General features: G+C 36.6%; 1 protein-coding gene across 1 annotated transcript in view; it reads left to right on the plus strand.

Moving 5' to 3' along the window:
* The window catches only part of LOC131687373 (uncharacterized), a 133,789-nt gene that overhangs the window by 95,505 nt on the left and 15,091 nt on the right, over window positions 1-23,193 (plus strand). The window contains exon 10 of the mRNA XM_058971456.1: window positions 23,010-23,188. Within this exon, the coding sequence (XP_058827439.1) occupies window positions 23,010-23,188 (179 nt within the window). The remainder of the gene's footprint in view (window positions 1-23,009; window positions 23,189-23,193) is intronic.

Raw genomic sequence — 23,193 nt, forward strand, 5'->3', positions numbered from 1 at the left:
ATGTGCGCAATTGATTAGACTTTCAGAAAAAATATTTATTTGTGAATCGGTTGACACGTTCCAGTTATATAGCTCATAAACCCTTACTAAGTCCGAATTGGCTCAGTTCCACCTATAAGTACTTATATCTTTTGAGTAATAGAAGCTAGAGTTTTGATGTATTAGAAGAAATTGTTTGTCTTCAAAATCTTTGAAAAACATCTAATCTCGACAAACATATGATTACGGCCTAAAAGCCAACTGTCAAAATCCACTTTGAATGGAAATTCCGGACAAACCGTTACTAGACGAACACAGTTCACAACAGTTTATGAAAGAGAAAACTTTTCTCTTTCGTTTACTACCAACATTAGTGATTGGCGTGTAACGGTTTGTCCGGAATTTCCATTTAAAGTGGATTTTGACAGTTGGCTTTTAGGCCGTAATCATATGTTTGTCGAGTAATTAACATGTTGAAAAAAAAAAATGAAAAATGCAAAAGTTATTAAAAATTTGGTTTTTCATGAATTGGTAGTATGCTTAAATTACTTACACGGTGGACAATATAAAAGATATACCTTTGTTCTCATGAAAAAAAATTGCACTTTACATGACTTTTCTATTATTTTAAATAGTGGGTAGGGTGGTTCTAAATTTATTAAAATCAGAAAACTAACTTTTTATTGGCTCGAGATAGAGTTTCACAGTATTCCAGAAAAATGAAGAAAATCAAATTTTACTTTGTCGAAAGCACTAGAACTTGTATTTTTCATTTTACAAGCAATTTTCAAAAAAATAATAGTGCGTTTCTTAAAAAATGGTACAACTGTAGCAGTTTTGATTTTTCATTATGATGACTTTTTTATAATTAATTAATATCAACAGACACAGTGTGGTCCTAATGATAATTTCTTAATCTATTTAAAAAGTCAAATTGTAATCTGCTACGTGGAATGTGAAGATCGATCTCGGATGACACTCTGTTGAAGGTCCGCTGCAAACCAATGATGGCACCGTTTACTCCATAGTTAGTCCGAAGAGGTAATCGGAGGAATAAATTATTGCGAAGGGCGCGAGAGCGAACGTTCATGTTTATCGCACTGAGAAGCTCGGGGCAGTCAATTCGATCTTGCAAAATATCCGAAATCGTCATAGCACGGAATAGATCCCGTCGCACTTGCAATGTATCGAGTCCAATAAGCAAACCCCGGCTTTTATAACTTGGCAGCTGGTGAGGGTTGCTCCAAGGCAATCGACGAAGGGCAAACCGAACAAATCTGCGCTGTACTGTCTCAATTCGATGGACTCCGTTGAGATAATGAGGGTTCCACACAACTGAACAATATTCCAGAGTTGATCGAACGAGTGAGCAGTAGAGAGATTTCAAGCAGTAAATATCTGAAAAGTGCTTAGATATTCTCATTATGAACCCCAAACAGCGTGATGCCTTTGCGACAATATAGCTGATATGCTGTTTAAACGTCAGTTGTTCATCGAGAAAAACTCCGAGATCTTTGACGCAATTCGCTCTGTCAATTGTGGATTCAGCTAGACAGTAATCGAATCGAATTGGCGTTTTTTTCCTCGAGAACGTAATGACCGTACATTTCTTGGGGTTTGGGGTCATTCGGTTGATCTCGCACCATTCCGCAAAGGTTACCAGTTGGCGTTGAAGGAAAGCTGCATCATCAGTATTCCGGATTCTATGGTATAACTTGAGGTCGTCGGCGAAAGACAACCGTGGTCCTTCTAAACAAAAGTTAATGTCGTTGAAATACAGAAGAAAAATCAATGGACCGAGATGGCTGCCTTGCGGAATACCAGATGAAGCAAAGAACTCTTCGGATACACAATCACCTGTCTTGACTGCTAGACGACGATCACTGAGATACGATTGCATCCAACGGAGAATATTAGTACCAAAGCCAAGTCTATCCAATTTTGCCACTGCAATAGCGTGATTTATCTTGTCAAAAGCAGCTGAAAGGCCCGTGTAGATAACGTCAGTTTGAAGGCCGTCCGACATAGCATCTGTAACATATGTTGTGAACGATAGAAGATTCGTAGATGTTGAACTTTTCGGCATAAATCCATGCTGAGTCTCATAGATATACTGTTTGCAGTGGCTGGAGATGGGTTCCAACACAGCCATTTCAAACAGCTTAGGAACTGCGCTTAGCGTTGTCATACCACGGTAGTTGTCAACTACCTTTTTATCACCTTTTTTGTGAACTGGAAACATGAAGGAGGATTTCCAGAGTTCGGGAAATACTCCGGTTGTTAGCGACAATTTAAACAGATGACAAAGAGGTTCAATTAGACCGTCAGAGCATTTTGTTTAGAATAATAGTTTGTATACCATCTGGGCCTGCCGAGGTTGAAGCCTTCATTTTGCTAATCGCCAGTTGTACCATATTATTGTCGATATTGATACAGTTCAAAGACTGGTATGATTGAGGTACATTGAGAGCCGCGCGTGAAGCCTGGGTCGGTGTCAGTTTCTCGTTGGAGAAAACACTCGCGAACTTTTCAGAAAATAGTTGGCAGATCTCCTGTAAACTAGAGCTCATACGTCCTCCATAGCTCATCGTTGAAGGCAGCCCGGATTCCTTTTTTTGCTCGTTTACATGCTTCCAGAATGTTTTAGGTTCGGACTTCAACTTACGTTGCACGTTTCGCAAGTAATCGGCATGGCAACGCCTCGATGTCTTTTTATAGACTTGGTTAACATGAACGTAGTGTTGTCGCAGCACGTAGCCCCAAACTTGGAGTACTTCTTCAGAGCGGCTCTTTTAGTCGCTTTTAACCGTCTCAGCTCGGCAGTGTGCCACGCTGGGTGCTTAGATTGAAGGCCACTTCTTTTGGGTACATAGCGATCGATAGCATAGCTCATAACATTGGAGAAGGTCTTCACTGCAACGTTGACATCATCATTTTCGAGAACTTCAGTCCAGTGGATATTCGACAGGAAATCAATAATGCTATTATAGTTGGCTTTTCTAAAATTATAGCTGACGGTGTCAGAAGCATTGCAGTCATGCTTCACTCGAATCGCTTCAAGCAATATATGCAGGGGAGGGTGGTGTCTAACAGTCTTTACCAGGGGGAAAGGTGCTGCGGTAACTTTTGGCGCGTAGTCAGATTTGCTCGAAAAACAGAGATCAAGGATTCTGTTGTTCTCGTTCACCACATTATTCGTTTGGCGCAGCAGATTTAGACTGTAGCAGTCAAGCAAACTGGTGATACCAGCATGAAAAGATGCCAGTTCGGGATCAGCGAACATAAATCCGTCAGAAGCAGAGCGCCATTTCAATCCGGAGAAATTGAAATCACCAACAATCAGGATCTCATCAACCGGGCTTGCTTGAGCGGAAATCTGTTCCAGTGACTCAGTATGTGAATCAATCAATGTCGAATCGAGAGTGCGGTCCGGTGGAAGATTAACCACGCAAAGAAAAGTGCGTAGCCAGCCAGTTTGATTCGCACTCACAACCTGCTCGACACAGACCCCCAAAGTATCGTCAATCAGTTGCGCTTTCAATCGACGATGGATAGCCACAACTACCCCGCCGCCAGTAGCTTTGAGACTATTGCGTGAGCTGCGATCAGTTCGGAAAACATCGTAGTTGGTACCAAATGCTTGCACTGACAGAGTGCTATCGCTAAGCCACGTCTCTGTGAGGGCGATTATGTCGAAGCATTCATCCGAACTTGCTACCAAATAATCTTCGATTACTGAATTCATACCACCGGCATTCTGGTAATATATTTGTAGGTTTGAATGCCGCGATTGACTGGAAGCGACGAGGTGATCAATGCTTGCATTAACAAAATCAGGTTCGTACTTGCCGTTGGTATCGATTTGGAAGACCCTTCACCACTCCTGCACACAGGACCGGGACGACTGGTGAACGCTGGCTGCAATGGCTCGACTGTGGCAGGGGGATCAAGGGCTTCCATAGTGCTAGCTGCAGTGCGTCCCAGGGTGCGATGAGTCATACCAGCATAGCATAGAGTGCTTAGTCCTTCTGTGATCGTTGTAGAGCCGAATGTGCTATGAAGAGACGTGCTCGTTACGATGGGATCCAAATTTTGTTTTTGTCATTGAAGATTCACAGCGGTGGTAGAGTTGTGTTCATCAGCAGACTGTAAGTGAAATTTACATTGAGGGCGTGCAGCATCTTGTATTGCTTCGGAAGGACATATACCCTTCTTGGCTTTACCTGACACAGAAGAAGTCGCCGATTTACCAGGTAGACCTAAATCGCTCGCCGGGATACAAGAAGTTGGACAGATGAGTTTATCCGAATACTTTTCCTAAATGTACTGAACCTCTAGCTTCTTTCGGTATAAATTTATATAGGTATACTTTTTACCTAAAATGATCTATTTTTAATTTATATTTAATTGCTTGCTAATAATATTTAGCAAGATATACAAAAATATCGTGATTGCCATTTTTGGTGATCTATACTACAAAGCATAATATTGTATATGACAGCAACGTTATTTATTGTTAAGTGCCCTAGTCGAAGTTAAACATAAAAAAACGAAAAAAGTTTAGTAGTTGGTGTATAAAACAAATAATGTGCCCTAAAATAAACTTCAAGTTGTCCATAGAGTACTTTGGTGTAAAATAAAAACTACAAAAGTTATGGAAATAAAACTGTTTTTAAGGAACACTCTAAAGCTTGCAGTTGAATTTGAGATGCCCTTATCGTATGAAGAATCTTTTTTATTAGGTCCTATCTGTAAATGAGAGCCTCTCTTTGTTTACTTTTTCTTTCGCTTATTCGTCACTAGGAAACTTTGAACACAGTATTCACTATATGAATCGAAATATAATGATTTAAACTAACTTATTATGCAAAGTTGAAGCGCAAACGAAAAATTAACCTAGTAATTCTTAGAAGAGAAAGTAAACAATCAGCGGTTCTCATTTGCAGATCAGACCTATTGGAAAAAAGTCTTCATATGTTTGTTGAGAAATAGTTAAATAAATTCAATTTTATAAATTAACTGGTTTGAATGATTGTATGTCGTTTCCCGGAATACCATTTCCCGGAAAACCATTTCCCGGAATGCCATTTCTCGGAAAACCATTTCCCGGATTGTACTATTTCCCGGAATATTGTTTCCCGGAATGTCCCATTTCCCGGAATATCGTTTCCCGGAATGTACCATTTCCTGGAATACTATTTCCCGGAATGTACCATTTCCAGGAATACCATTTCCCGGAACGAACTTTTTCTCGGCAATTTGTTATACTGAAAGTACTTTGAGAACATTTGCATTTGCATATGTTGCTACTCAAATATTTGTTTGGTTCCCTTCACAGCTTGTCTTTGCTCGCTGATCATGTTATTGAATTTGAAAAACTAATTCTCAAGCCTATGTAATTTTATTTGAAATCATTATCAATCAATCGAAGGTCCAGAAAATAGCTTATGCTAAAAAGAAGGCGATATCAAAGAAGGTCGTAATTTAATTTAAAATTAATAGCATTTCAAAAATATGCTACGAAAATATTAAAGAAGGCAAATCCATTTCATTGTATTTATTGTATTTGAATCAATGAAATTCTAAAATTATTTCCATTGATTTGTTATTGTTCCAAAGAAGGCTAATTCACATAGAAGTTTTTAATACGAAGTGAAATTTGAAATAACTGAAGGCATTTTCAATGCACTGTTACTGTAAACAAATATTAGTGATAATAAAAAACAATGAAAGTCCAAGAGTATTTCCAGAGAAACTTCATATAGATTAAAATAACATTCTACACAAGATTCCAAAGAAGAATGCATATTTATAAGAAAAGAAGGCAACATCTCAGACAAATACATCCACAATCTATAAAATTTCAAAGGTTCCAGGAATATTTATGATTAAATTTTAGGAAATGTTTATATTTTTTCATTACCTTTTACATAATCTTCATGAACATCAATCAACGTATTCAGGGCATTTTTAGAGTACTGTGATTGGTTATCATAAAAATGTTGCGAACGGTGTGGAAAACACTGCCTTTTCAATTTCTAAGATTGTCGCATTTCGAGGCGTTCTAAATTGATCGTTACGAATTTACACTATCTCCTGTAATGTTTGACTTAGCGTCAAAAACTAAAGTTTTTTTTTCGATTCCTTAGGACGATAGCAAATGACTTACGTAGAATTTTTTTCGCTATTTTAATTTCACGCGAAACGCTGAAAATATTAAAATCAGCACCCCATAATTTATAGAATATCTATCCGTTTTTCAATTTTATTGCTTTCGTTTCTCTTAGTCTTAAATTTGCTGAAAATGGCGAAGAAAATCGATACAGACATCATTTATTAACTAAAATCCTTAGTACGTCGCTGGAGAAAATAATTTAGACTATGCTGTGAATATTTCAAAGCTCGTGATTTGAAGTGGATTTGAAAAAAAAAACGCGTTTGAAATTTTTAGTGCGCTTGGAATTTACCTAAAAACGATAGGAAAGAATTAATAATATATACAATTGGGCCTTCCATGTTCTGTTATATCATTTTATTTCAATAACAAAATTTCCAAATCTTGAAAATTCTACAGTGGTGTATTATGCTTTTCACCGAAGATTACCACGCGAAGGAATCGATTCAAAATAGTAAAAGAATTGAAAATATACCATTTTAACTGAATCCGCAAAATTTGGAACAAATATGAGGCAAAATATAGGTCCTGTTAGACAGGAATTAGGCGGTCATGAATTTATGGAATCCATTTAATTCATTGATATCCCATTCATTTAATCCATTTTTTAAATCCTTCCAAGTTTCTTTTTGGTTCAAAACCAAAAGTCGTTCGTAAGCTGCTTATATAATGATCAATTTAAATAAATTTTCCTAGCATAGCGGAATCGAACAGATTAAATCTTTAGAATGACAGTTTTTCAATCTTGTCCCTATTTTTTTACCACAATAACCTCTCAAGATCAAAAAAAAATTCAAACAACTTTTCATGTTCTAAAGTAGGTAAAATCTCCTAGAACACAATAAGCTGCATAGCAGGTCTTCTAAAAATAAGATTGGTCGGTGAGGCACAAGTTTTATTTATTTTCCGGGAAATGGTATTCCGCGAAATGGTTTTTCCGAGTGAATATATAGAATAACAAATTTAATCAAATTTTTAACGTTTATTAAATTTATAAAATGGATGAAAAAAATCAAAATTACATAATAATGAAATGAAACAAGTTAATCAGATAAATCACATGGATCAATGAAACACAATAAAAATCGATCTCCTGACTGCTAATAAACCTTATATAAATCAAGTTCTCTTGTGGGTTAAAAATGATATCCCAAAACATGGAAGACGAAAACAATACATAAATGTTCAAATTTTCGATTCCGTGCCCCCTCTTATGTATATCCCGTGTGTACTCAAAACTTTAAGGGAAAGGGGTAGGATAAAGGTTTCGGCGTGAAAAAACAGTTTTTTTTGCGAATTTTTTTAGAACTTTGCGTGAAGCAAATTTATCAAAACTTCTGTACATTATAGTGTATCATTTCGAAAACACGCTGTAATTTTTCTTTGCAAAAATATCGACAAACGACTCGGTGACGAACCTTTTTGTAAAACGTCTGTGGAAAAAAACATGATGCAAATCATGTGTTCACTGTCATTCAAAAACTACTTAACCAATTTCTTTCAAACTTTGCATATACATTCTATGTTGATTATACCTTACCCGTACGTTGAGTTTTTGGGATATTTTTTATTTTAGAGGGTTTACTCATAAAAACGCGGATTTTTTCATGAAAAATAGTAATTTTTATTTAAAATGATTAAAAAACCTCTCAATTGAAAATTTATCCCAAAAACTCAACGTAGGGGTTAGGTATTTTTTACATAGAATATGTATGCAAAGTTTGAAAAGTCTCTCGTCGATACTTTTGCATAGAAAAATTACAACTGTTGAAATGTTATTGAAATGATAATGTACAAAAGTTTTAATCAATTCGCTTCACGCACAGTTCTAAAAAAATCGCAAAAAATTGTTTTTTTTTAACCCTCTCACCTCTCCGCCCCATTAACCACGTTTTTCCTCGAAACCACTTTTTTTGAGCTGGTCGAAAATGTAACTCGAACAAATGATTTTTGATCGCTTTGAGTTTTCCACATTTTATTCAAAATTGATTTCTCCAGCAACGTATGTAGGATTTTAATTTTTTCGATTGCTTAACTTTTTTTAAATTAACACTTTTGTGTCAATTTTTATGAAATTTTCGGTGTCTTTTTCACTCAAAATTGCGCCATTTCGCGTAAAATCGAAAAAAATACTACGCACCTCGCTTGCTATTGACATAAGGAATCAGAAAAAAATTTTAGTTTTTGGCTCTAAGTCAAAAATTACGGGAGATAGATTTCCGGTCGTGGATCCCTTCTAAAAAAAAAACTTGCACGGGGAAAATGCTGCACAGCCGCCATCTTCTGATGAAATTTCTCGAAAACATTATTTTGTGTGATTCAATACTTATGTTATAAATCCCATTTAACAATATCTTGATTCACCTCTCTATTGCGTCAAGAAAAACTCCCAAATATGCCTATTATTTTATGCTATACAGTGGTGTAACCCCTTAACACGACAAACGGAGAAAGTTAATATTCATGTATTTAGGGTAGGTTTTCGTCGTTACAAAGAAACATTATTTAGGAAAAAAAACGCTTATAGTGTGGTCAAAGTACGCGTTCAAAATTTTACCCATAAAAGTTTTCTTATTCTATAATTTTGGGTACTCTTCCTAATCTTTTCAGTACAGAATATAAAAAATAACTTCTTTTCTATATATGCTCATTCATATTTAACTTCTCTTAAGGTTGTACAGAGAATGAACAAAAATTGAAATCTTATGCAGAATGTTGTTACAGTACTGCTGATTGATTTTATGAGGATCTAACACACGGTGTGGAAAAAAACTGCTTTTTTCGTTTTCGATTTTTGCCCATTCTCTGTTCAACCTTAACACCCATTTATATAATTTCAAAGACTGCTGAAAAACTCGCAGCAGGCGACTATCAATAGTGATAAAAAATTTCCCTGCGTCAATCTATCAATGGAAGAAACAAGCAAGGAAACATTACGAGAGAAACTTGTATTACCTATCTCGAATGAATCTGGTAGAGATCTCATTCTCTCATTTTTACCACACGAGCACATTGAACAAGCAAGAAGTGCTGAATCAATATTATTATTTGCTGCCTCCGAGATGAGCTCGGAATGAATGTGTGAATATTTCTGTTTGGGTATATATCATACCCAAACAGAAACATTCACAATAATAAATTATTTAAGCCATATGTTAAAGTGATGGCGTCTTAAAAATATTGATTCTATATTATGTCTCGAGAAGGACAGCTATCCTTAACACGAGACAATAATATTCTCAATAAAAAAATTACGGGACTTTAGTACGTCAATCACATTTGAAATCTCTAGAATCAATATTCAAGTTGCCCCTACATCATCAATATAACGAATTTGTTTACTTTCATTATTTCTCCTCGTGTAAGGTCCGCATAGAGAAGAGGGGATTGATAAATACGTAACGCGAAGTTTTTTTTTCGATTTTATATGCCAGAACGCTAGTGTATATAGATGCAGTCTACAATATAACCTCCGCCTGGTCGCACTCGTGGCTAGAGTTTCTGCCGTATTGTTTTTCCTCTGCTTCAGTCTAGTCTCGACAGTCACACAGATTAGAGTAGCAGCGACAGGGGCAGTTTTTATTTAACTCTTAGCAACTAATATTAATTTGGTAAGTGATTTATCATTAATTATGAAAATTATTTTTCCTGTAATTGCATGCATAATGGAATTCGGAAATAGAGAATATTGGGAAAATGTCGTTTTAGGTAATTTTACTCTGCAATGGTAAAGCTGCTGTTGCAAGGAACATTAATATTGATCTGAACCTGGATGTGAAAAACCCATACAAACAAAGCAACCAATTTTCTTATTTGCCCTTTCGGAGTGCTGTGATGTGCTTGTAGAGAATGTTACACATTCGTGTTTATACAAGTGAATGCGACGAAATAGATGCAAGGTTATGTATGTGTTGCCGTCTGTGTTACAGTAGTGTTTGGCGCAGTTGAAGTTGGTTAAAAAATAAACCCGAAGTAGGAAAAGAAGAGGAATTGTGCTGATTGCTCATCACATTCATTTTTACTTGAGAATAGTCTGCATATGTGGCATTATTGACCTTTCCATTCCCGTCAAAAAAAGAAGCTGTGCCGAATGATTTCGTGAGGAAAACAATTAAAAATTTCACTGCAAAAACCGGTTGAGGTTAGGCATTTCATGAGGAAAATATACCAAACTCCTTTTGTATGACCTTGCATCTGTGGTTGTAAATGAGCTGTCAGAAATCTTAATTGAAGCTAATGTGTATTTTTTCTGCTATTCCGTCTGTAAGTGCGTTGATTGCGAAGTTTGAACTGTTGTAATCTGAAACGTTCTGTTCACAATCGACGATAGAAGCGATGTTTGAGCTTGTTTGATTTGTTGATGCATCATGGTGTGTGTTTTTATCGATCGTTCACCGACATGTACATACAGCAAAAGGTCGAGTTTTACCGTTTCGTGTTAGGCTAGTGCGGCTCAAGCTTCGAACAGTACATTCTGTCAGTGGGGCCAATAATTAGTGCCCGTAGTGAGTGTACCTCGTGCCGCTTCAATACAAACGGAATGGTGGTGCCATATACATATGGGATACGTGGGGTATAATGACAGTAGGTTTGTTCCAGTGCCAGAAGAAGCTGAAAGTACTCAGGAAACAACTAGGGTGAAAATCTTTGGTGCCTCATGAAGCACCACGTTTCTGATCTGTTAATTACTTCTTTTTTGGGTCTGTTGGCAGACAAGACAATAGTTGATCCATCTCGTCTACTTGCTTATGTCTCCTGACGTTACTTGGGTGGGCGCGATGTTTGACAAAATCGTCGATTTCATCCAACATCAAACAAATCGGATCAACGGAAGATGTTCGTCATATTTGACCCAAACATGGAAACAGACAATGACATTCTCGAAGTTTTGATTTAAATGTTATTTGAAAACTATACTTATATCAATTAACTCAATACCGATTAATCAGTCAAAATGGTCACCAAAGGTGACTTTCCATTGAACAGAACGAAGATTTTCGATCAAGATATTCAAAAGAGCGTTATAAAGAAAAAAATAAAGTTGCGATGTTATTAGCATCACTCTTACAGTTTCATTATTCGTTAGTTTTAATAATTTTGGCACCTTCGTTATTTTAATTTCACCGATTTCGGTGACTAATTCTATCATTTGTATTTCTATGATTGAACTTCTCAGCAGAGGCTTGATTCCGATGAGGAGCACAAACATTTGCAGTTTGTCATTTTTGAGCAGTGCATTAACCTTTTCCCTCGTATTGTGTTTGTAAAGCGCCATAACTTTGGGCAGCTACAACTTTTGGTTACAAAAACAAGTAAGCTTGATAACTGAAATTATCACCTTTCATTTCTCGACAAACATATGATTACGGCTTACAAGCCAACTGTCAAAACTCTCTTTGAAAGAAAATTTTGGACAAAACATTACTCGCCAATCAGAAATGTTGGTAGTAAACAAAAGGTAAAAGTTTTCTTTTTCATTAACTGCTATGAACTGTGTTTAGCCAGTAACGGTTTGTCCGGAATTTTCTTTCAAAGATAATTTTGACAGTTGGCTTTTAAGCCGTAATCATATGTTTGTCGAGATTTGAGCACTCACAGTTGGTAGTATTATCAGTAGAACTGAAGTTAGTGCAATTAGGTTCTTTAATGAAACAGTTAACCTCACTTTTCTTGACAGTTCGCTTGTACTGTTTACATGGACTTAGAAAAATTTGTGGACGACTAGATTCGCTCCAAGCAAATCGTAAAGAATTTTTCTAAGTCCATGTAAACAGTACAAGCGAACTGTCAAAAACGAACACTCAGTTCATTTGTGACGTCATCGTAAAGTATTCAATTGAATTGATTGGATTCCGCTGAAGCACTGTTGCCAAGAACAGTTTCAGTTATAGGTTAAAAATGAAGTTTTGTTATAATTGCGTTGTCTTGTAGCACTATCGAAAACGGATAAATGTAAATCAATTTAGACTGTCTTCGATTATCTTTTTAATGCAAATGGAGTATTGTAAATATTCTAGGAGAATTGCATTGCCCATTGGAATATGAAAATGGAGCAGCTTGTGGCATTGCGCAAGAAGCACGAATCTTGATCAAAACAAGATTTTCGTGTTGCATGATCCCAATGGTTCTATGGATAATTAGTTTTGAAACTCTAAACATGGCCAAGAAAGGGTTAAAGACAAATGAATGTTACGTTATTCTAAGCACTTTTACACTTTCGACATTTTTCAATTAGTAGGAGTAGTAGTGCTGTATATTTAGAGAGTATATCGACGTAATTTGTTTTTGCTTCATCTGCATTGTAGGGTTACTGTTTTAACCTTATTCCTGTAAACTGTGTCTCTTAATGAACTGATCAGACTATGCAATTATCGATGTCTTGTGGGTATTTTAATACATTCATTAGAACGATGTTAGGTAGCTTTCTGCTACTGGACAGATAATAAATTTAAAAGATTTTTCTCCGTAATTGAGAAATGTTGCTACCTCTACTATAATGCATTGTAATGTACTGTGAACTGTCATTACGTACGGTAAAATATAGTGTTCCAGAAACCTTTCGTGCCATGGCGGCGTTAGTGTGGCTTTTTTTTTAGGAAATGCAGATGTGGACTATGTTGTTATTTTGTAATAGTTGCTTTTCCCCTATTATATTGTTCAGTATTAAGGAACCCTACATTCTTGTTCCCATTATAGAAACATTACCGATATTGAACATTTTTTTGTTCCTATTTGCTGCGAAGAAACAAAGAGCAATAATTGAGTACTAGAACAAACCTATTATATGCAGCTGAAAATAAGCCTATCTTTTTCTGAATGTAAAAAGAAAGTGTGCCGCATTATTTCGTAACTAAAATAAAACATTTCGCGCGGCAAAAATTTTGTGATGCGAACAAATAAAACTGCTTTGTAGCCATTGTAATTCTCTCTCACTCATGTGAGAAGAAGCTTGTCCAACTTTTCCGAGATAAGATGAGTCGCAAAATTCTCCGTCTCCACAAATAGCGTGAGAATAATTTTCCGGATAAAATTTTTTTTTCCTTCACACCGGAGAAGGTGATAATATTTTAACTTCGTGGAAATCAATAAAAGCGTCAAAATATACACTTAATTTCAAAAAAAAAAAAACGGCAAAGGAGTACGATAGACTTGTTTTTCGTGTTTTGGACTAGCGACAGCAAGGCAGAGAGCGCAAAAAGGATACCGTGATAAACTCAATCGCTCAGTCTCCAGCGGTTTTATTTATCCGGAGAAATAACACGTTGTATTTATCCGGAGAAGTTGTGTGAGTTCCAATAACTTTTCGTGTGAAAATGTGAGTTTTTATTGTCGCAGTAATAAATTATCCGGACGCATTTACTTATATGAGCGATAAATGCAATGCCTGCTGCTTTGACATAATTTTGCATCTATAGTTGTAAATGACGTTCAAACCGGCATAACTTTTCTAGGAAACCTACGAAGATAAGAAATTGTTGCGACTGAACTTTGCGTGACATAGTTTTGTTTTGAATGTGAATGTTACTTAAAGTTGTGTATTGGAAATACATACGTATTTGTGCGAATAAGTTGATGATAACGTTTTGCCTTTCTCATAGAAAGGTTATGCAATCAGTCTGAAAACCGGCAACTTAAACCCGGCCCGGAGGACCGGGTGCTATAGACCATTCGACTCAGTTCATCGAGACCGAAAAATGTTCGCGTTTATGTGACAAAAATGTCACAAACAATATTTTTAAATATCTGTAACACTTGGTTTAGCGAAGATTTGCTCTTAAAAATTGCAAGGATCATTACTGGGTGTGCACTAGTATTTATTTGTTTTTGGAAGCATAAGTTTACTCTGAAACGCCCTCCAATTAAGTTGTGCTGTTTCCCTTCTAAAGGGCGATAGACATGAAAGTACTAATAAGTGAACGAATCAATTTTTGCATGCTTATTGAAATGGTCCTATATACAATTGAGAGCCTATCTTTATTAACCTTCTCTCTCGATTATTACGGCGATTATTAGCGGAACAGTAAATAAACAAAGAGGTTCTCATTTGCACATTGGACCTTTTCAATAAGTTTGCTAGAAATGTCAGTCAGTTGCATCCAGTGATCCCTGTATCGGTTAGCAGTTTTACAGAAATTAACTGTAAATACTAAGCTAAATTTAAATGAATAAACATTTGCTAAGTTCAACCCATAACAAAAGAACTAGCGCTTGTTAAATTTAAGAGGTTATGGCTTTTCATGGTCCATTGAAGTCTGATGTTATTCTGCTTGAGCAGTGTTGAATATTTAAATCAGAGGCGACGCGTCGGTACGTTCAACCTGTTCATTGAACAGGTAAGCAAAATCTGACGACCTGAAACTTATCTTCAGTTAAAATTAACATTAGCAGCAGCAGCACGAAAATTAATTAAAAACTGAAAGTGATTATCTTTAAACCTTGAAGTTCGACAATTTGATCTGAACGATAAACCAACCTATCATATCAAGCGAGTAAATTTCAAAAATTTTCTGTTTTCCTATGACCAGTTCAACCTCAAACATGCACGCATCTCATACTCACCACATGCTCTGAATAAATCAGCTGTATGAGCGATGCGTGAAACTGCTGCGTGAGTGTCATAGGCGATGGCTTCTTCTCTTTCCTTTTGCACCGGTTCCAGTCAGATATTGAACCAGCGTGCATTGGTGCGATGTCCATATGGACGTTAGAGTTGTGTGAAAACGAGAGCAATTTATAATTTTTGAACGCGTGTCGCCGTATGTTCATAACAGGCGGTCGAAAGCTTTCTTAAGTAGCCTGAACAAATGTTGCTGCATTTGGGGGATATTGGTTTTAGGCGTGTATGTGTAGGAGCGGCAACACTGCTGCGATAAAGTTGTTATTTTTGTGCTCGTGATGATTAATAGATTTTAGATGCGAATTTGGTGTTTTTGGTCAGAATATAGTTTGCTCCGTTCTCTTGTAGTGATGGTGAATCTCAGTTGACTCATGTCTTGTGGATTTTCGGTCGTTCGGTGACAAAAATCGGAAAAAAGTGCCTTTCGGTAGTAAAAAGTTGCGTTTTAACTTATGCATAATTCCCCACTAAATTTTTACACGTCGTACTCCGTTCGCCATCTGCAGGCGAGTAGCGGAAATCGTTCTCGCGTTCAATTAGGATGGGCTCAAAGTGACTGAGTTCTGCTAGAGGCTCTACTCTAGAGGTAGAACAAATGATTGTTATATTTGACGTAAACGAACATCGCGACGTATTGTATATATGAATTGCGACGTCCCTTTTATTTACATTTCACGAGACGTTATGCTACAGGGTGTTGGGGAAGATGGCGGCTTAAAAAAATATTTAATTGAATTTTATTGATGGAATTAGTGCTAATAATTCTATCAGAAGATCCGCAGAAATATGCGAAACAACGTATAATTTGTTTTTTTATTTGAGCTCACGAAATTTTGTGCATTAGATATTTTTATTTTTACAACCATTTTATGCCTAGATTTTAGGTTTCCCATAAATTAATAGACAAAAGGTAAGTTAGATCCATTTTACACTATATTTCCTACGAAATGTGGTTGAATAAGTTCCTGATAATTAACCTGCCCTACTAACACAAGCTCCTTTTCCTGAAACATCTATGAAAGTAGTATGGGTTCCCTGCACTTTCGCTAGTAGATGTTGAACTAACATTCCTTCCCTTCCTCGGCGATTGTAAGGACGTGGCCAGGTGTACACTGTGATGCTTGTTCCACTATGAAGAAAAAGCGTTAATCCCAAATGTTTTTTTCTTGCGACGCGGTATGGTGGATATTTTGTTAAATATTAGCTGATCACTGTACAGCCACCCACGATTTGTGCAATCGCATATGCTATGCTATGCTATTGGTTTTAGGCGTGTATGTATTTCGTTGGTTCAACGATAATAATGAACCGTCCGTTTTGCTTCAAAGAAATTGTTTGCTCTTTGCATTTACATGTTGAGAAGTGGTATAGTGTCTCGTTAAACCATTCAGAATTTGATTCGGAGTCCTGAATGGAGTCAGTAAAGATTCCAGCTCAAATGCAACAACCGATTCCGAAACCGATTGAGTCGGAACCGGTTGTTGCATTTGAGTTGGAATCCATACTGACTCCATTAAAAAATCAGAACCGGTTCCGGAATGGGTTTGACTGGGTGAGAGTTGTAAAATGGACGTAAACTCAAACCAGGGGTTGTTCGAATGATCTTGCGATCTATTGTAATAATGAACGGGTTGATGTTAAATATCTCATGCCTACGATATTTTTCGAGAAAAATATTTTTTTCTGAATTTAATGAATTGCATGAGGAACATTCAAATTTCTATATCATTTGAAAGAATTGAGGGATGACTTTTAACTGGTTGACAAATATTTCAATCTTTCTTATACAGTGTGGAACATAAGCTTCTACATTTCAAGTTAATTCATATCATACCATTATTTATAAGTATTCACGAAATTATCGTAGTCTCGTTTTCTATGGTGAATTTCGTGCAATGTACACTAAACATTTAAAATTACGAAAATTTTCGTTCATCAAGTCGCCATATATTTAGGTAGTTCACAAAATGGAAGTATCTAATCTATTTTTAGCAGATTTACAAATAAATTCGTTCAGCGATACGAATTTTTGGTGCATATTTATTTTGGGAATTCTTCGGAAAAAAATGTTCGAAAGATGCTCGTAAATATAAAAACGTTCGTGTATTTTATCAAACAATTCGTTTGAATAATGAAATGTAATAAGCCTACGAAAGTCGTTTCGTGTTTGTTACAAAAAATTGAAATAGAAAATAGAAACATTCACGTAAAAATACGAATCTTTCCTCATATGTACCAAAAATTCGTATATTTTATGAAAGTTTACCCACGAAACCTATTCGTAGCACATGCACTTTTTGCTCTTTTAAGCATTCTACCAGACGTTTGTTTGACAATTCATCGGTGGGTTTTGACAACAAATTTGTTTTGCTCAGCTCTTGAGTACAGAAAAAAACCCGTTGATGAACATCTTTCATTGGTCCTAGAGATGATTATGACGTTTTCAGGGTCTTTGTGGTATATTGAACAGGTTGACGGAACCACGCGTCGCCTCTGATTTAAATATCTATGTGGTCTTGAAATATAATTAAAAACTTTTTGTTTTATTTTGATTATAGAAGCCCCTTTTTTCATGTTAGAAAATTCTCTTTGGAAAAATTTCCAACCATATGTGCGGGGTTGAGAATCGAACCGAGGTGAGCTGCGATTATTTTAATCAGAGCAAATTCGAACATGAAAGGGTTAATTTAATTATTGATTCCCTCGAGTATCCTGGAACCCATACTGGTTAACAGTCCTAGCAAAATCTACTCAAAACTGTAGGAACTATCTAACCGTGCACTGGATGTCGTCAATTACATTCTGGTAGTATGCTAACTTTGGACAAACGCTGAATTGTATCATTAGTGATATAGCTGAACTTGACCATGTTGTCCATGTTTGGCTAATTCGTCGACGTGAAAGACTTCCAATAAGATGTTGATCTGCGCAAGATCATAATACTTCCTTCGCGAAGTTCCAAAACAGGAAGCACTGCTCGGTTGGATGTATAAAATTTTCGTTCGTTTGGATACGTCATATTAATCTTGTCCACACTCTACCTAGACTGCTCTAATTTCAAATGGTGTTGGTTTGAAGTGGGATGGAGTCTGATTCGAGGATGTCTTCGAGTACATCTACCTTGAAACAGTAGCTACACGTGATGGTGAAGATAATAGCGGAATTAAAAGGCGTGTTGTAGCTAGAATAGTTCCACTTTTAATACATGGAAGCTTAATAGAAAATGGAGAATGACGCAAATGCATAAAGTAATATGAAAATCAACAGGACATGATATCTAACGCTCAATTTGTTCGTCCACGGCAATGATGATGAAGTTTCTAAAGTTTCTTGATCAGTTGACGTTATTCCATTCCATCATATTTTGCATATTGTGCCGACAATTGTCAACGTTTGAATTTGGTGTTTAATTTGGAATATGGAAAAACCAATCCAATTTATAGTAGATATAGATAAATCCTTGTTCCCTGTAAGCAAACTATTCTCCAGTTTCGTACAACCAAAAAACAAACAAAATTAAGAAATATTGAACAAGCGAACTGAAAACTAGGTATGCAACTTTCCTACGACCCGTTTTGCAAACCTCGATTTAATCGTGACCAATTTTTATTATTCATCATATGTAGTACCTCCCAAATGCTGACCACAGACTTCTTGACTTCCCGTGTAACCACTTGGTGAGACGCGCGGTTTTAATGCTTGTTGTGCATTTTCGACATATTTAGTAGGGCTTGTCGATTTGCGTTGAATCAGTTGTGTTTTATGAGTTTAACGTGGTCCAAGCGTTCGGTGGGCAAGAACCGGTGGCATCAACAGCCTGCGAACTAGTCGAACACTAACCGCTCAGAATGGCGGATTGGGTGCGGTGTCCCCGATACCTAATGGCGAATTGGATCAAGCCTAAGGTATGGCAGTCAAATACAAATATCAGGATAATTTTGTGATGTTTCGAATGACCAGTTATGGTCAGTGTGTTTGGCAAGGAATTTATTCTTGTAATATTATTTAAATATAATGCAATGCACGTGTCCTGTACAATGTAATGGACACAAGAGTGGTAGTACGTTTAGTATTGCGCGACAATTTGCACAACGGAATAATCTGGTTGAGTGATTTAATCATTTCATACATCAAATGGTGATTGATGTGCGTGTACGTTTCCAAAATTATTTTTTAAGTTCGAAGCGGTAACTTAGTTCAGCAGATGTAGATTATATGCGCACTAGTAATTATATCAACGATTTATTTTAACTTATTTACGAAATTCTAAATATAGTAATTCGTCACTGTTGTGTGCTTTTAGCTTTAGCGTCATTTAGTACATTTCGAGAAAAACGATTTTTAAAGTTTGAGATTGTATAACTTTGAACTTATAAATGTTAGAAGCAATTTAGACAATTGAAGCTTCTATCTATTCTGTATTAATCCCTTAAATATTACGAATATCGGTTGACTATATTGAGTAGTTTTGCCAAAAATGTAAACAAAAGTCGTACTCGCAATTAATATGGTGTGTCATAATTGTGCACGGAAAAATTTCTATGTAAATGAAGCATCGATTATTAACTTTTATTCATATCTTCGGCATTATTTGGTCTAGAACCAATCGGTGATATGCATTTTAAAGGGAATTGGTCGAGGAATCTACGAAAATAGCAATTTTTGTTTACAGTGTTGCCAAACACTGTATCTTTAGTTTAAAAGTAAATTTGCATTTTTCTCACAATACATGTATTTTTATTTTGAATATTACTATTCCATAAGGCATTTTTACGTATTCCATAAGGCATTTTTACATCTAAAAATTTATTATAATTTGAGCTAATCCCAAGATATAGTGATTTGAAGCAAAACAGTCACATTTTCTCATCACGTTTCAGGCTATATTTTAGTATCCAAGAAGAATTTAAAAATTCTGAAAACGCCACTTTGAAGAGATTTTTCAGATTATTCGAACGGAATGGCATTGCGTTGTGACACATGAAACAAGCAAAGTTCAATATACAGTAACAGCCTAAAATTTCTTTGGACTCTTATTTTTATTTCTGTACTAATTTCGTTTCAGAAATTATGTTCGGAGGTTACACACGTCGTTGGGAACATACACGTATTATAATTAATTGTGTGCATTTTTATTGCGATATATGTTGTTATTTAACTTTAACCCCGTCACAATTGACAAGTTTGATTCACTCTTGACCACCGAGAAATCTTACAACATTCTCCACGTGATCCAAACCTTTATGGAGTACCTGACTTTCAATCGAAAAAAAAACAATGCGTGAATGCTTACCAAATTTCCTTTCGATGTGATTAGCAAGGAACCCTACCTGAAACGGTCGCCTACGATTCTTTTAATACTATAATTGGTGCGGCAAACTAGTAGCGGACGGTCAAGCAGTGAATATTGCGGAAATCAAGAATCAACCAAATGATGCGGTCTTATTGTCGAAGTGATTGGCAACGATCAAAAGATGTACTTCTTGAAAGTGAGCTTGGGTTCGGGAATCACTCCCAAGGTTTTTATAATGTCGGATTGAACTTAGCTCGTAGCTAAGGTCCCATTCTATCTTATCGATCTATTTTGCTCGTTGCGCACGGCATTCCAGCGTAGATGGTGTTCCGCTCCTTTCGTTTTGGCACTGATCCTCTGTCAGTATTGTAAATGTTTAGTAAGAATCGGGAATTAGTATTGCTTTTAGTTCGTAGTTCACGTGGACATCGTTGAGATTGTCGTTGAAATCAAGCTGCAGGAATGTTAGCGGACTGAAATGGTTTCGACTTCGTCTTCACACATTTGGAAGTAGGATGAAAAGTCTAGGATAACTCGTCACCGATCTTTACGTTTAAACTACGCTCGGGAGCTTAGATTCAAACCAAACAATCATTCGTTCGATTGCCTTTTTTGTGGAGCGAGGTACCTTGTATGTCTGCTTTCATGCTGCAGTCTATCTACTGACAGAGAGAAACAAACAGTATCGGCAGGGATAGAGGCTAAAAAACAGATAATTGTTGATTGATTTTTCTTAAAGAACATGGTTGAAACTATTGTTGCGTCAGTTTACAGATAGATGCAATGTGTAGTTTTGGAATGGATTATCGAGCCTTATCTATCCTTTCGGCCTCTATTTTAACATTATAGATATACTTAATCAGCTTTATTCTGCATTACAACGTATCGCTTTTCTAACGAATGTGGTTCGCAATCTCAGTACTGACAATAAAATCAAACGGGATCCTGCTTTGATCGAACCACATTCGTTCGAAAATGCGATTCGTCGTAATGCAGAATAAGGCTGAATATTTATATCTATGAGTGCAATATGTCACCTGGTGCAAGTGTCTAGCTCATTAAAAATATTCTGTAACGAATATCACATTCCATAGATGATAGATCAGTTGGTGCAGGCTTAAGCTTCTCGCAGCGATGCTGATATGATACGCTACTAAACGATTTATAGTTTCGCATTATTTATTCAGTGAGCAACTAATGCCCAAAGAGTTGAACACACAGAAAATACCTATGATCTATTGATTAAATGGGACCTTCAAAGATTTCCATGAGGGTTGCACACATGCCCCATCTTCTATGTTGTTCCCTATATATGTGGGACAATTATGCGTGGGCCGGCAGATTACGTGTTTTATGCTATTGGATTATTTCCCAATAGTTGATGGTTTGAGTTGGTGTTGATCATGTGGCCTTCGACTGCCATGTCCCATTCCCTTGGTTCGACAGTCGCCTCTTGGCTCCGATAATGTTAGTCTTAATAGTATTTCTCGCTGGCGACAGTTACGGGCTCTCCTAAAAGATAGCAGGAGAGAGCTATTACGTAGAAATCGAATGCAGTTTTATAAATCCAGGCGTCCGAGTATTGAAGAGCAAACTGCTCTGGCAGACAATACGTCTGTTTATTAGACGAGTTCTTATTTTACGGAAGAAATTTTTTCCTGCAGAATGCAAGCTCCACCAGGCTTTACTGATTTTTTTTTATGATTCTTAGTAATTGTAAAAACTTTGGTACTGATCGGTTGTGTCTACGGATCCTCCAAAAATTTCAAAGTTTGTATGGACATTAGTATGGAAAATCGCTTGCCATTGGAAATAAATTCTTAAAAAATCACCTCATCAACCAATAAATGATAAAAATATATATACTTCTAATGGTATTCTCCTAGTGAACATATTCGTGGAACATTGTAATTTTGTAAAAAGTCGCTGAGAATGAGTAATGTTATGCAACATGGTTCTCCACAGTTCAATATGCAAAGCATGTGATTTGTGCAGAAAAGTTATACACTACGAGTTAAAACATTTTTAACGCTATCTTGACGACATTTTTATTGTTGCCAATTATTAAAACGTGTGATTGTGTTTGTTGCGTGCTTGAAAATAGTTGTTAGTGTTTAGGTAGGTTATCATTCTCCTCTAATTTCTGAAAAAATTACAACAGCGGTAGTGGTGGAAGGTGGACATTTTGTTTGACATCAAGAGACAGGTGCTTATTTTAGTCGTCGAAACGCGTCTTGAAGAAAAATTGATTCCTCGAAAGTACGCGTTTGTGTCGAGTTTACTCGCTACAGTCTAGGAAGTCGTGGTTCTCAGTGAGGGACTAAACCAGCACCGAGAAAGTTTTATTTTATCCGACTAACAAGCAAGTATCCATATCACGGGCCTCTCTCGCTGTGGAGGACAAGCTGAACGTGAACGTGGAATCAGGTTGGATAGAGGATACACTCGGGGAGAACACTGCGCTGTCTTCCGGGATTTTTTGTAGGGAGCAAGTAAATAAGATGATTCATCATCCTTATCACTAGGAAGTATTTCCGAAGAATCAAAGCTCACCTCCCTATTTTAAAACAAAAGGCTAACAGGAGAACACGGCCTTTGGTGTGTTGGTCGGTGAAAAAGAGAAGATACCGACCGCTTTCGGCAAGCAGCAGCAGTGTATAATCTTGTGAAATTGATAGAGATTTGTAGTCGCAATATACGGTGCTGCCAATACTTCGAGCTCATCCTAAGATTTATTATTGCTTTTGATCTTTCAGAAACCACTGACTCAGATCGAAGGTTTCATGATGGTATTAGTTGATTTCGAGTTGTTCAAATATTACCCTTAGAGTTTGTATAATTTCGAAATAGACCTAATAAATACGACCTTGCTTGGCTTGCAGCATTGTTTGTTTTATTGTTTTTAAATACCCACAAATGAAAACCAAAATCTTTCTTCCTTTCAGATAATGGCAGAGCTAGATGAGCGTGAGCGAATAAATCAGGAACTGCGAGAAAAGGTTCACCAGCAGCTGGATGCAGCTCGGGTGCTGATAGAAAGCTACCAAGGTTCGGATGCACCGAAAAAATTAATCGCTGCGCAACATGCTAAACTGGAGGGTTTGGTGACTGATCGAAACAAGAGGTAAA

Source organism: Topomyia yanbarensis, chromosome 3, assembly GCF_030247195.1.
Source record: "Topomyia yanbarensis strain Yona2022 chromosome 3, ASM3024719v1, whole genome shotgun sequence".
NCBI classification, from domain to species: Eukaryota; Metazoa; Arthropoda; class Insecta; order Diptera; family Culicidae; genus Topomyia; species Topomyia yanbarensis.